Source organism: Carassius carassius, chromosome 30 (assembly GCF_963082965.1).
Source record: "Carassius carassius chromosome 30, fCarCar2.1, whole genome shotgun sequence".
NCBI lineage: Eukaryota > Metazoa > Chordata > Actinopteri > Cypriniformes > Cyprinidae > Carassius > Carassius carassius.
The window spans coordinates 16,351,131-16,367,038 of record NC_081784.1 but is presented as its reverse complement, the minus strand read 5'-3'; the positions used below and the strand labels follow the sequence as shown (position 1 = coordinate 16,367,038).

The 15,908-nt window shown below is 35.7% G+C and overlaps 1 protein-coding gene across 1 annotated transcript in view; it reads left to right on the top strand.

Moving 5' to 3' along the window:
- Positions 1-7,185, top strand: part of LOC132110770 (pro-neuregulin-3, membrane-bound isoform-like) — a 339,324-nt gene extending 332,139 nt beyond the window's left edge. Inside the window, exons 8-9 of the mRNA XM_059517703.1 lie at positions 1,176-1,355; positions 5,857-7,185. Of these exons, the coding sequence (XP_059373686.1) occupies positions 1,176-1,355; positions 5,857-6,424 (748 nt within the window). The 3' untranslated portion in view covers positions 6,425-7,185. The remainder of the gene's footprint in view (positions 1-1,175; positions 1,356-5,856) is intronic.
- Positions 7,186-15,908: the final 8,723 nt, after the last annotated feature.

The following is a 15,908-nucleotide window of genomic DNA, read 5'->3' as shown; positions in this document are numbered from 1 at the left end:
TAATAGAATGTTTCATTGATTTCATTGATTAAAATGTGTTTTGATTTGAATGATTTTTTGTTTTAAATGATGGCTTGTCCATCCGTGGATAAGAGTTGTGGTGTGTTGGGGGGTTTTATGGAGGGCTGGGGATGGTCTCTTATAGCAGAGACACAAAGCCTTTCAACCTTGTTTAATCTTCATGCATTCCTTAATGTAAATGATAAGCCCTGATTCTACTCTCTGTTTTTGTTTGTGGCTCACTGCACTCTTTCAGTCATATACATGTATTTTTATTTTTTCTGTGATGACATGCATGTAATTTGTTTGCAAACAGCCGTTTGCCCCCTGTGCCATCTTTCCCCAACTGCTCATGTCATCAAATGATCATCACAATCTAACTGATTGCTCTTGACTCAGGGTAAGGAAGGATTTAAATATGCAGTGAATTATGACTCTGTTACTTAAATATGCGGTGAATTATGACTCTGAGACTTATCTAAAACCAAGCATGAATTCCTCTTCAGGCTATTTTTACCAAATAATCAAATGTGTGCTCCTTACTGCCAGCGGTCTGATAGGTCAATTAATCTCTATGTTAATGTGGCCCCGTTCAGTGGTAACGTTATGTACAACATCTCCACTGTAGTTTGCCTAGCAGTATCACATAAATATCTAATTGGGAACAAGGTGACTCGTTGGTAATATGCTCCATTTTTTAATGATAGAGGACATATATCTAGTAAATCATTTTTTAATGAAGTTTGCAGGTGTGTAGACTAAAGACTACATTCCTAAGTACCGTTTATTCATAGTGCTTTTCTCAGGGAGCTTTATGAAAATATGTTCTGCTTTGTAAAACATTCAGAACACCAGATGGAGACAAAGAGAAAGTGAGTGTGTTGAGTATTTCTAACATAATAAAATGCCATGGAATGGGACAGAAAATCTCAGAGAAATTAGTATAGTGGTTTGCTTTGTTCTGAGTCACATGTGCTTATATATATATATTTATTTGTTTTCTGATGCTTTTAATTCTGCTTTTAATCAAAGCCACACAGCATATTATTTATCGTTCAGTAAACATGCACTTGTCAAATGTGTATCATTTCTCCTTGGGGATCAAAATGGCAGAGCAATACCACAAAAATACAAATAAAGACATCCAGTAGTTATATGTGTATTTTGTTTTACAGGAGCGGTTCCCTCTCTCATAGTCCAGATCAGAGGAGTCGTTCTGCTTTTCGGCCTACATCTCGCAGAACCCCACCCATAACCAAAGGATGTCTCAATGCCATTGGTGGATCAAGAGATTCTGGTCCTGCCTACCAACATCTCCACGAAGTAGACAGCTCTGAAAGGGAGTCAGTGAGAAGGTTAGTTAGAAAAATTCTTTGCTACAGGTCAATGAGCTTAACGCTAATTATTTGCTCATGCATAGTCTTAGCCAATGGATTAAACTCTAGTTTGTTATCTCTGATGGATGGGATGCATTAATGCAATAAAATTGCATTCAAAGATTACTGGTCGTTGACACTGTATGCTTTTATCAGGACCCCTCTGTCTGCCCTCTCTCTCCTCTGATTTATGTGCCAATCTGCAGTTTTAAACAACCACTTCTGCCACACAACTCCCAAGGCAGTGGCCATTCTTACACTTGACATTTTTTCTGTTTCTCCTACTGCATCTTAGAAGTTTTCTCCAGATTCATTATATAAATGTGTTTTTTTTTTGCTTGTTTTGTGTGTATCAATGTTGCCTGGACCACTTTTCAGCAGTAGTGCTCCCCCGCTGTTGAATCTTTACCATCATCTCCAAACCATCAGCATTACATTTACACCTTTATTCGTTTAGCTGACACTTTTATCCAAAGCAACTTACAATTGCTATATATGTCAGAGGTCGAACGCCTCTGGAGCAACTAGGGGTTAAGTGTCTTGTTCAGGGACACATTGGTGTCTCACAGTGGATTCGAACCCAGGTCTCTCACACCACAGGCATGTGTCTTGTCCACTGGGCCAACACCACCCATTACAGCAAAATAAATTATATTTCATATCTGAATTGTGAATGTGAGTGTGCAGTCTGTGTTCAATGTGATGCAGTTACAATGATATGAATCAAAATATAATGACATGAAATGTTTTTCTATTAAACTGCTAAAAAAAAAAAAAAAACATGCAAACAACCAGTGTATACAAATTCACAAACAAAATAGTCTTTTAAGATGCTTCTTTTTAGTGAATAGTTTTAGACTGATTCATAAATAAATTATACATATGAGCTGGTTCTTTTAAGTGAATATATTTATTTTAATTATATTTATTTATTTTAAGTATTATAGATTTATTTTATTTTATTTTATTACCTTTTACCTTTTAGTCTGATTTATGAACAAATGACTTCTGAGCTGGTTCTTTGTAGTGAATACTTTCTAGTCTGATACATAAACAAATGACTCTTATAACCTGTTTTTTTTTTTAGGAAATCAGGAAAATACAGAGCAATACAACATTTGGCTCACATGAAGAATAATTAATAAGAATGATGCAAGGGGTTGCTTTAAAAACATAGTTAAATTTGTACTGATTGATTATAAGTTAAATTAAGTATAAATTAATATCATGAAGTATACATCTCCAACATCATAACCAGCTTTGACTTGCTGTAAACAGTCATATATACACTTAAATCTTTTTTTTAATTAAGACAGAGAAGAGAAAATACACATAAGTGATAAATAAAGAGAAACGTATTTAGGAAAGGGCTGATTTGCCCAAAATAACATAACTGTCTGTCTAAATTTGCAAAACTGATTCAACACCCAGTGCAAACTTTACTGCATGATGTCATCACTTGTGTGCAGGGCCCAGTCTCATGGTTCCAAGAGAGGTTCCAAGATTGGTGCTATGTCACTGGCCAGGTTGGCTTTCTAATGTATGATAAAATACATTTACCCAGAGAGTATCTTTAATAGTTTTGTGTATGTGTCATAAAGCCTGTTTTATAATAGCTCCCAAGTTTTCTGTGGCAAGCATATGCCTTTGTTTCAATGCTGGCTGCAGGAGCAACAAGAGGGCTTGTCTGAGCTCTATTATTGAAGTTTTGTATGCAGGCATGACTCACTGAGACAGGAGAGCACTGGAGAGTGGTGCCTTTTCCAGGCGCAGCACAGCTAATAAAAACCACACTGTCATAGCCAATTAAACAGCCAGTGATATATCAATGGAATGGGCAGTCCTGGATGAGTTTGCTAGAATTGGCCAGCCATCAACTCTCACACACTATAGGCTATCCTGGCCCACTTATTCCTTGCTTGCTATACAGGAAAGCTTGGTAGTGTGGAAGACTCCACCTCGCCTTAAATCTCCAACAGGGTCTCAGCACTGACCTATTTCCAGCCTTCCAGCCTGCATAAGAATATTCCTCTGCTGGAGAGAGCTCTGTTACCATAGAGACAGGCTGGGATACGGGACAGGAAAGAGAAAGGAGAGTGGGAGCGAGACAGGAAAGGAGTGACAGAAAAAAAGAGGGAGGGAGAGACAGAGATAGAACTGTTTTGCATATGACTGCAGAAAAAAATCTCTGGCTGTCTTATTCCTTCCGCCCCAGAAAAAGTGCTGTTATCACACTAAAATGACTTACGGAGGGAACAGATTTTGCACTGTTATTGCGCCCATATTTTTAGATAGGAATGTACCTGTCAGCCCACGTAGGTCATCTGGGTTCCCTCGAGATGAGTGCTTAAGCAAGTACATAGACAACATTTATAATTGCTTACTCATATTAAGTCCAGCTGTTGTGTATAAAATTATCCAGAGGACCTAAATTCTCAGTTTGTGGTGTACCTGCTATCTGATCATTGGCACAAGGCTATTTTTCCAGTAGAAAATTTCCTTGGACATAGTTACATATGACATATATATATATATATATATATATATATATATATATATATATATATATATATATATATATAAACCTAAATTCATTACTTCAGAGTTATGTGCCCTCTAGATGATTGCGTTCTGCAGTTGAACAGCGTATTATTGTGCCATCTCAAAGAGGCACAAAAATCACTTTCCCAGACTTTTTAATTAACTGTTCCCTCTTGGTGGAATGACCTGCCCAGCTCAATCCAAGCAGCTCCGAGTCCTTAGCCATCTTTAAGAAATGACTAAAAACAAATCTGTTCCATCTTTATTTGACCCTCTAACTCTAGCACTTATATATATATATATATATATATATATATAGAGAGAGAGAGAGAGAGAGAGAGAGAGAGAGAGAGAAAAAGAGTTACCTACTAACCATCAAAAGTGTTTTCTGCTTGTTTACACATTAAGAATTAAAATAGAAGAAAATGATCTCAGTATTTTTGTGAGATACTTTCTTTCAATCTGGCAATCCTTTAATCTGATTTGATCTTTGTTTTTTTGTTTTGGGGAAGAAATGATCAGAATTTGGCAAGTTTTTGGCATCAGCTCATTGAATATATTTATTTAGGAGCAGAGCAATAGGTCAGTCCAGTGAAGTTTTTACACTTTTTACATATGTTTTGTGTTTTTGAGAGAAGCCCACCCCTAAATAAAAGTCACTTCCTGTATGTAGGCAGACCTCTATGTAGGCAGAGATAGCTGCAGACCAGATTTTTCGTCATATAGTCAAAGGTCTAGACATGTGCAACTAGAGGAGAGGTGGAGAGAGGGTTGCTGGAGAGACGTGCTCAGCAGGAGACAGGAGTTTCATTAAAATCACATGAATTTCTAGCTGCCTTCAAAAGAGCTCTCTTTACTGTTTACATTGAGGATTTCAGTGAATGATCACATTATATTGAATCTGAAGCAACATCTCACAAACCCAGGCTAAATCAATGCATCCTTAACTGTTTCCAAGTCTTGATATTTCAGGAATGATGATCCATGTCCAGCTGAAATGCTTGACATTGCTGTCATATTGTCTGTTTTGTAGAAAATAGAATCAGACAATTTGCCTCCCCTTGATTGAGGCTTAACTGTGACTCAGTCATTATCAGAAAAAGCAGTGCTTGGTTAAATATTGATGCTATGAGAAAAGCCATTCTTTGTCAGGGATGATGAATTATTACACAAAGATAATGAATCAGGGGAACAATACCGATTGCTCCTAAATTGAGAGATTAGTTTACCATAGGTCTGGTTGGATGGAACTTATGCTTTCATCTCTTTTGAAAGAATTTTGCATGCAAATCATCAGAAGATTAACTTAAGAATGACTGCCATGGGAGCAGCAAGTTCTGAATCAGGAAACCAGCTAATGCCCAGCTGAACTAAATGATTACAAGTCAGAGAAGACAATGGGCTTTGCTTTGTTTTAGATGTCTTATTATGAATGCTATGTAATGTTGTCATTTATTATGTAAGACATTATAAGACAGAGTGTGCTGAGAGGATCAAATTCGTGTTTATTTATTTTTTATGTTTTAATACATTCTTGTATCCTAGCAGAGACCTAAAAATAAGCAAAATTTAGGTTTAGGTCTACTTCCCCATTCAAGTAGATAGGTCTAGGTCTTAAATGCCCGAAGTAGCTACCTGGAGGTGTTGCCAATATGGCTGCAAAATGAACTGATTTTCCTTGAAAAGGGACTTTGCTGTTGACATGATGACAGCGTATTTGGGAACCTGTTTAAACCAGTGATTATTTTTGCAGTTCTGTTTGTTGATGCTACAGGCACAGAAATTACACACTTAATTTTTATTCGGCTTTCAGAATAGGTATCAATCTCTCTGAGATTCAACAAACCTCCTTCTTGGCACTCTAATCATTTTCAATATATCCCTGTCTTTTCCTTAATCTCCCTCTCTCAGTCTGTCATCTTTTCCTCTTTCTTTACAGGAACCTTTCCGGCCCTGGCAATGACCTACATCAAGATTCCTTTTACAATATGCAACCCTCACAATCCTCTAAATCTTGGAGCAGCCATTTAGACCAGAGGTGCGCTAAGAGCCTCAGGTCGGGCGGCCCTAGCCAAAGTCCTCCTGCTCCCTGTCGTCCCTGCTCTATCCCAATTATCCCCTCTGTCCACTCCTACCAGGATGAGGTCTCGTGTATGCAAACAGCTCCTACTGATGGAAGCAGCAGTTCTAGTCCTCTGAAAAGCACAGCTGATGCTTCAGCTGTCAGTCAACAGTCCAACATAATGGTCTCCAACCAAATGGCTGGTAGACGGAAGGAAGTGACCTCACTACTTGACGAGGCTCAGGATCAACTCAGAGCACTAGCACTTGCCCAGAGGAAACAGGAGGACATCAGTAGCTCTTTCCCTCAGGGGGCCAAAGAGACTGTGTGCATTCTTTTAGCAAATGGGGGTGGACAAGGGGGAGTGGCCTCTTTTGGGCCCACGGAGACTCAGTTAATGAGCCCTAGTGACATGCACAAAGATGCCACAGAGCCTGGCCAATGAGAAGGAGTTGACAGGTCTAACCACAAATGTGTGTGTGTCTTGGGGCTTCATAATACTTTGCCAAAACTGGTATACCACGGAAAGCTACCATTGACTTTCTGAGGACCTGCTGTGAGTAGAAGCGTGGGAGAGTGACAGTCCTGAACATGTGAAAAGATAATTTATTTATATGCATTTATTTAAGGAGAAACTTCTACTTAGATAAAGAAACCAAATAGTCTGTCATCTCCATGGTGTTTTTAACTGTATAAATATATATAAATGGATATAAATATATGAATTCAAACTGGTGACCAAGTAAGAAAAAACGGAATATGGGAATAAGAAACTTTCTTTTGTAACGTCTCAGCTCCACATCCTTAAAGACTCAATGCCCGATGGTTAAAAAAAAAAAAAAGGAGTTTGTCCACTTGTTTCACTCATTTCTAGTCAAGTTATATTCAATCTTGTGTTTTGCACCTGCAGCAGCCGTGTTTACTATCACAGTCCCGGTCACTGTCCTCTACCCTGCCAAGGAATATGGCTCCATCTGCCTTTGAAAACAGTGGAATGTGGATTACAATTGGACTAAACTTCTAAACGCTAATCGTATCCAGGCACGAGGTAACTGATAGTTAAGCACTGCCTCCAAGACATCCATTGGAAGAATTTGATGTGTCCGTCCATTTGTGGAGCAATCTGCATTTTGTTTTTCTGTGCCTCTGTGCGTTCTCTCCTTCATTTGGGTTTGGATATGAGTAAAGATAAGCTAATGGAACAGAGCACATCGTACTGCACACCACCTGAGATGCACAAACAGACCGTCAATGCCTCTCTGGATGGACCAAGGAGATTCCTGCACGGGATAACAGAGCAGGCTTGACCAACACAAGGAGCTTATGTGTTTTTTTCTTTTTCTTTTTGTTCTTATGGAATTATCTGCTGCTTTCTGGAAGAAGCAGTCACTATGAGTCTATATGTTACCTTTGAATTGGGACATAAGATTTATGTGAATTAACAACCAAATGTGGTAAGAAAGAAAAATTAACAATTAATCTTTGGTGAAGATGTTTCTTTGTTTCCAAGGTTTTTTTTTTTTCTGATCCCCAATTCACATAATTGTGCATGTTGGTGGTATTGATTTGCAGAACCAAGCCATGGTTGTTAGAAAAGCCCCACAAAGAAGAAACTGCATTATAATTGACCTGCGATTGCTGATTTCAACCGAAGTCCTGGTATAACAACACAAAGTGGTTTGCTGAGTTTTATAGATCAGTCCTAATAGACCCATTTCTGAGAAATGCAAGTGACTGCATTATACTGAATGTACCTTTTTTATTATTATTATTATTATTATTTTTTATACATGTTGTTGTTACTCAAGCATTATTTAAGACCTCCACCTATAGTTTGGTTTTAAGGCCTTCTTTAAAGCATGTTGCATTTGTTCTCCATCAGAGTTTGTGTCTACCGTGCCATTCATAACTCGAGGCTGAGATGAAATGAAATATCTCCTGGTAAAAGAAAGCAAGGCAATGGTTAGCCTATGGCAGAAAGGAGCTGTGAGGGCAGACAGATAAGACTCTCACTTGATCTTATAACACCTTCCCCTGGCAAAAGCACTGACCTCATCAGTGAATTGCAGTGTCTATCAAGATAATCAAGCATCCAAAGTAATGTGACAGTGTTGCTGTAAGGGAAAGACAGGATAGATTTAGATCTTAAAGCTACACTTTATTTATCAAACAATTTACATTTTAATAATAGAAAATAGTACATTGCAACTATTTGTGGTCATGGGGGATTCTAGAATTTCAATTGGGGTGCTTCAGTTTGAAATTAGCTGTTGGTAGACTGTCATTTTTATTTTTTTTAAACCAATTAAAATGGTATGTTTGTTTATATGAGCATTCATGATTTTTGTTTTATTATATGTATGCTCAAATGATGCATCTCACTTTATTGGCATGCAGTAGATAAGCATAAACATCACACATGCAACAAAGATAATACGATGCACATTGCCACAGTGATCTATAAAATGGCAGACTAATTCATATCCAGGTCATAGCAGCAGATATATAAACTGTCCATCTTTTACAGCTATTAATGTTTATTTTCATTTTAAAATGGTGTGAGATGGTTTTATTTGAGCTGGACCATATTTTGTACACTAGTGCTTAAGTATATTCAATTATGTTTTTGCACAGTAATTACAATGTATGGTATGTTATGCTGTCATTATTCCAGAATGTAAGTTATGTGACTTGATGAATTTATTACAGAAGACAGTATATTGCAAAACGTTTTGACAGAAAGTGCAAGCTGCAGGTGTGCAAGAAGGTGTAACACGAGCACAACAAAACTTTATGTACTTCAATGTGCAATTTTAAAATTGGGAAATGAAATTTTTGTTTATTCTTGTATGTGAGAAACTGCATTATTGAACTCCCAATTGAAATTATTTTATTTTCCTTCAGTTCATTTTTTTTTTCAATAAAGATGAATCTTCAGTGTTAAATAATGTTAGTTAATGAGTGTTTTTTGTTTGTTTGTTTGTTTTTTTACTAAATAATAAATTATTAAATATAAATCATCAGATTCAAATTGTGTTATTTTAGTATTAGTTATATACTAATATATATTTCTCAGTTTTTCTCAGCTGCCTTGGTAGATTTCTCAGATTGTTCAACCACCACATCATCTTTTTACCTGTGCACATCACAAAGCAATTTCTCATTCTTTTGAATAAATTGCCAGTACTTTGGTATGTTCATGCAATTATGCACAATTGTCTGTTGTTTCCTGCATTATCAATTGCTTATGTCATGTTGATCAATATATTTTACTGTTTCTATTGAATAGTCTAACCCTGCAAAATATCTAGGCATTAATTTATAGTATAAGACATCAAATGCAAAATGGATGTTGACAAACTGTTAAGCATATTTTCAATACATTTCTCTTAGATTTTTTTTTTTTTGTAGATGTGTCCTGAATTGATAAATTGCATAGGTAAGTCTTGAATTTCACTTTTGAAGGGGTGTTGTTAAAGTGTTAGATCAACCAATGACCATCCAGTTCTCTAAAACAGCTCAGAGGTGCATCTCAATGTGAAAGCATATATAGAAAGATAACTTATAATTTGTTACATTTTCTGACAATGCAAGAACAAGGAAAAACATTCGCAGCTGAATGTTGAAAGAACAACTGTTTCCTCAATCGTTCAAGCATTTCGTAGACTGAACAGGGCCGGGTTTCCCGATAACGATTGATCTTAGAACTTAAGAGCGTTTTCTACGAGTCATTTTGTGATCATTCGTTATTGTTTCACGTGCATTTCCCAAAAATGCACTTAACATAGTCGCACATAGCCGTGCTTTAAGTGCTACTTAGGAGTCGCTGTCCGTTTATCAAGTGCTGAAATGTCACCTTAATTGTAGTAAACGATCATTTATTGACGTCAACCTTATGCTTCGTTCCAGACAGACAACTTGGATATAATAACTATTTATACAATACTATAGTGTTGTATAATAGTTATTATATCCTATACACTATAGTGTATAACATTATACTTATATAATATTATACATAATAATATACTATATACTTTATATATTTATATATTATGATGTTATTGTATGATGTATGATGTAAAATGTTTGCCTGAATGCACTGTAAATGCTAAATGCATTCATTTAAATTAATTTATTTATATACAGTATAGAAAGAGAGAGAGAGAGAGAGAGAGAGACGTTATTTCTGGGTCCAATACACTTTGTGCACTTCAGCAAGACATTGACATATTTTCCCCCAGTCTTTGAAGCATTTCCTACATTACTTCTTTTTTTTTTTTGTTCAGTCATTTAAGTTAAATGTGTATTTCAATTTTTTCTGCCTTTTTTAATTATTGCGTAAATCTGTCTTCTTACGATGCACTTAGGGCTTTACGATTACTCCAGAGCACCCGTAGATCTACGATGATTTTCAAGTGCTACTTAAGTTACGATGCTTTTGGAGAACAGACCGTAATATTAAGATCAGTCGTACGATCGTTTTTACGAACGTCTTAGGCTTATGAAGCTTTTGGGAAACTCAGCCCAGGTAATTCAACAATGTGCACTTTACTGTAATATTGTATACGTACTGTAATGTTTCACTTACTGTAGTCCACTTGCATTTTACGTTATATAGTAAAAATACTGGTTACACTTTACAATAAGGTTTATTGGTTAACATTAGTTAAAAACTTCAGTTAACATGAACTAAGAATTAACAATTTTACTGTCTACAGCATTTATTAATCTTAGCCTAATGTTAATTTCAGCATTTACTAATGCTTTATTAAAATCAAAAGTTGAGCTTGTTAACATTAGTTGCACATTAATTAATGTGAACTTACAGTGAACAACTGTATTTTCATAACCTAACATCAACAAAGATGAATAAATACTGTAATAAATGTATTGTTCATTGTTTGTTCATGTTAGTTAATACATTAACTAATGGAACCTTATTGTAAAGTGCTACCAATAAACTTTATAGATACATTCTGTAACAAAAACACAAACATGTATACATAGAGACAAAGAGAGATTCTTGCCTTTTTCTTTTTTGTATTGCAATGACACACTGAAATTTGTTGTAAAAGCATGCTTATGATTCCTGTCTAGTCTCTTGCAATCAATAACCCACATACAGTAATGTCTAAATTTGTATAGTTAAAATTGATAAATGTCATAAAGAAAAATTACAGCTTTGTTCACTTCTTTTAAGTATCAAATTCGTAGTTTACATCAGTAAGTACTGGAAGAGTACACTGTTACATTTGACAACATGGCTAAGCAATTTTATATCTTGTTTGTGAACATTGACACAAGGACTTGTCATTCTGATGGCACTGACACGTTCATTGATATAAATACATTTAAGGGATGAACTAAAGATTTTGAGAAAATTGCGTGGTTCTGTTTGTACAATATTTTCGAGAAATGCACTTACGCCAGTGTTAAGGATGATTTTAGGAATGTACCAAAGAGTGTGTGAAAATTGGTAATAATTTGAATTAGTGTAATTTTAATTAATGAAAATGCTCTTCCCTGCAATCTAATCAAATTATTAATCAGTGGAAGCTCGTGGGTTTTAAAATAGAGGAGGCACACTAATTGTATTGGTCTGGGGATCCCTGACGATTATTATTATTATTATTATTATTATTAACCACTTTAAAATGGCTTTTTGGTTGCTTTTAGTAAGAAAACGACAGACATACTGCAAGATATTATAATTTAATTTACTTGGCCTATCATTTAAAAAGAAAAATACATCCCTTAAAAGTCTGTGTTAAAAGAGAGCTGCCTGTTGTGCCATTTAATTAGCTGCAACTGCTGTAGCCTATTTCCAGCTTCCAGTCGTGTTCTCCCTTTATTTTTAATTTTTATATATATTGTTTGAATGACAGCTCGGTAAATCTGTTTGCAATCAAATATTCAATTCAATCGCTTCCTGGCTGAAGTTTAATTGAAGACTGTTAGGTTGTCAAGGCCCCGACAAGGGAGAGGAAACCGCAGAGGGGGCTCGAGTCAATATGCTGTTCAGGGGGCCCAGAAACTATAGTGTCGCCCCTGATAATATGTGTCAGAAGGGCTTTGATTTAGCTGAGACTAGATTTATAATAAATGTTTCCTTTATTTTAGTCAGCATTAAGCCGATTTAAATGTCTGAAAATCTCAGAGCACTTGAGGAAACTGAGCATCTACATGGGGGATTGAAACCTTTAGGCACCAAGAGCCTAACAAGTGATAATAAGACAGATTAATTTTAAGTGCTTATTTGAGAAAAGTCAAATTACTTCTTGCAGTAATCCTTCCTCGTCATCTTGTTTTTAATCTTGAACTCTACGGGAAAGACAATCACTCCCAAAAATTTGTGCCACTCAACTGATCCACTCAACAGAGGCATATTATCTTTGCAAACCACTGTACAACTAATGGTTATCTTATGGTTCACACTAATATAATATGGTCTGTTTTTTGTTACTCTCAGGATAATATAATTTTTTTGTTTTAAAGGATTAGTTCAAATTTCAAATTAAAACAAAAACTCACCCCAATGTAATCCAAGATATTCATGTCTTTCTTACTTCAGTCAAAAAGAAATTAAGGTTTTTGAGGAAAACATCACAGGGTCTTTGTCCAAATAGTTGACTTTAACACTTATCAAATGGTTGAAGGTCCAAATTCCTCAACTGAGATCCTGTAGAGAACTTTAAAGCTGCACTGAAACTGCAATTTGGACCTTCAGCCCATTGGTTCCCATTATAGTCCATTATATAGAGAAAATTCCTGAAACGTTTGCTCAAAAACCTTAATTTCCTTGCAACTGAAGACAGAAAGACATGAACATCTCGCATGACATGGGGGTGAGTAAAATATCAGGAAATGTGTATTTTAAAAGTGAACTAATCCTTTAAAATGAGGATCTCTGCAAAAGAAAACATCTTGGGACACATAAAGCAAGGTTTCAATTTGGCAAACAATGTCTTTAACATTCCACATACAAAACATGACAGTGGCAGTCAAAATCAAATCGCTAAAGAAAGTCATCACCAAATAACTCAAAGGAAACAACAAACAATGCCCGAGGAAATAAAGTTTTAAACCGTCTACAATAAGGCTGTAATTTGCATGATTTATTCATGCTGTGGCACATGCTAGGAACGAGTCCAGCATCCAGTGCTGTAGATATACAACACACATTCATTACCTTGTCCCAGACAGTACATCCATAGCAACATAATCAAGTCTGATAGCACAAAATTTGTTTTAGTCAGTTGACATTAGGCTTACTTTGCATATACTTGGTTTGTTCTTCACATTTAATCATTTTAACTATCATCACAACTGCCTTCAAGTCTGGGCCACACATTCAAGCATTTGGAATTGTTATTATTGAAATAAATGCAAGGAAATGTGAAAAAATAAATTCCTTATATTTTAAAATAAAAAATTTCTTACATATTCTAAGGACATTAAAGCATAGACAGACAGATCCTATTTTATCATTAGTTGTAATATTGTTTGTATGTTAATTAGGGGTGGGTCCTGAGGTAACTAGCATCCCTGCACATTATATAATCTAACAACCTAGAATTCTTGCATCACTCTTTTCACTTCACTTTTTAATTGATTAAACTTTTCGCATACTTTATTATGTCTTTCAATTTAAACACATTTAATACACTCATGCAAATGAAAATTTCCTTTAGAGAATTTTTTTTTTTTTACCAATAGTTCTTCCTCATTTTTCTTTCTACTTTCTCTTCTGTAGTCCTACTATGAATCACCAAATCCTCCTCTTGGTGACCTGGGTAAACAGAACTTAGCAGATATCACAGAAAGCATCCACTTTATTTCCAAACCAACTATAGTTCCACCATCGCAGTTCCAACAGGGATCAGCACTCACAACCCCTTTTACACCAAACCACTTAGTAAAGTCATCACTCATGGCTAGCTTTCATAGCTTCTCACGTCATTCTGTTGCATATTACATCGAATTAGTTCTCTCTATTCCGCCCTCTGACAACCAGATACCCTCATGAATCACTGCATGTCTGCCAAGCATTTCTGCCTGGATAAACAAGCCGAATTGATCAAAAAACAAGTTTTTGTTTATCTGTCCAAAAACCACACTTGCCAAGACCTTGTCAGTTCAATAGAAAAGTCAGCCATCTCACCCACTAAGAAAGCCAAAAATCTTGGTGTCACACTGGACAATAATCCCCTTTTTCAGAAGTACTTGATCGTGTACTAGCTGTATTAGGCTTATTATACTAATACTTTTGTTTGTGTTTGCATAGGAAGCACTTCTTCTCTAGCAGGTCCTAGTCAAAATGCATGATTGCCATCTTTTGATTTCTGTGGTCTCAAATATGACACTACAGGATTTCTGTAAGTTTCTCTGGATAAGAGAATCTACTGCAAATGCTTCTAATAAAACAACATTTCCTTAACCTGCTGAAAATAAGATTAACTGATATACTGCATAGTGCCTGTGCCAAATACCTGTAGAATATTATTCTGAACTTCCCTGCTAATAAATGAAGTGTCAGAGCATGCTTTCCAGTTCAGTTTATTTTATTTTTTTCAAGAATAGCCTTTTTTTAATTAATATTGCATATGTAATATATTATTCTAATCTATTGTAATCTATTACCTATGGGAAAAAAAATACTCGGACACAATACGCTGAGAGTGTCTGATTGTACATTTTTAATTTAACATTATTTTGCAATTTAAAAAGTGATCTTGGAACAAATAAAAAATTTAACTGAATTTGACATCCATGAGTTGCATTAAAGGCCCAAATATCTAATTTTTCTGCTTTAAAAATAGCAGATATCAATATATCTATGTTATATTTTTTTTTGTTGTGTACTTACATTATCCCGACAGTTTCCACGAACTTTAAAATCCGGAGAAAATTATAGTTTAATTAGAAGACACGGCACGTTTCTTTATTTCCGTTTTGTCGCCCGTCTATGGCGTCATATAAACTTTGACCCCTCTAGTTTATCTAACTTCCTGCGGAACCGCCAAATACAAAGGTGAACAGAAGCAAAGACGAGACGAAGAAGAAAAAGTAGTAGCTAGCCTTGGTCGAGACTATTATATTTTATATTTATATTGTTTATATTCGTATTTATACCTCAATCAATAACTTAGTTATGGATCATGATTATGCTTTGCCTGCACGTTCTGTGAAGCGCAAACGTACGGGTGAAATAAAGGTTTTGGGACGAAGAAGAAATGAGACACGGGTAAATATTAGAGTTGCATTTCCAAGATAGAGAGAGCTTCATGACAAGCTGAAACTACAGAGAGATGCTTGCATTCTAATAAACAGGTATGCATCCATTCAGCTAACTAACGTTATATCTATCCGTATATTTTGTGAAACGATGATGTCTTGTGTAAAACGCAGACGGACTAGCTCTCATGTAGAGTATAATGTAAATCTACATGTGTTCTATATCTAGCTGGATAAAGTAGCTTCAAATGCAGTTCACTATCTTGTTCGATATCATAGTATAAACGTAGCCTAATTATAATTATTAACGAAAGGCAACCGTGTTTTTTTTAACATATATTACTACTAGCTAGATGGAATATTGATTTGATAGGGGTCTGATAATTCATATATCTCTCCGTTCGAAAATACGTGATTGTCAAAATACTAAGGCTGGTGACACACTGGCTGCGTGGCGTCTCTGCTGCGTGCCAGAAGCGTGGCGGCTGCTGCTGCTGTAGGTGACATAGAGGGAGACCGCTGACAGACCAGGCTCTTGTCTTCATGACAACAATATCTATACTTCATGTTGAACATAAATATAAAGCCTACTGATAAAGGACACTGTCAACAGTATTGACGGCAAAATAGACTTATGTTTGACAGGTGCAATATTTGAAAATCGATAATTATTTATTTATTTTTTAAATTAC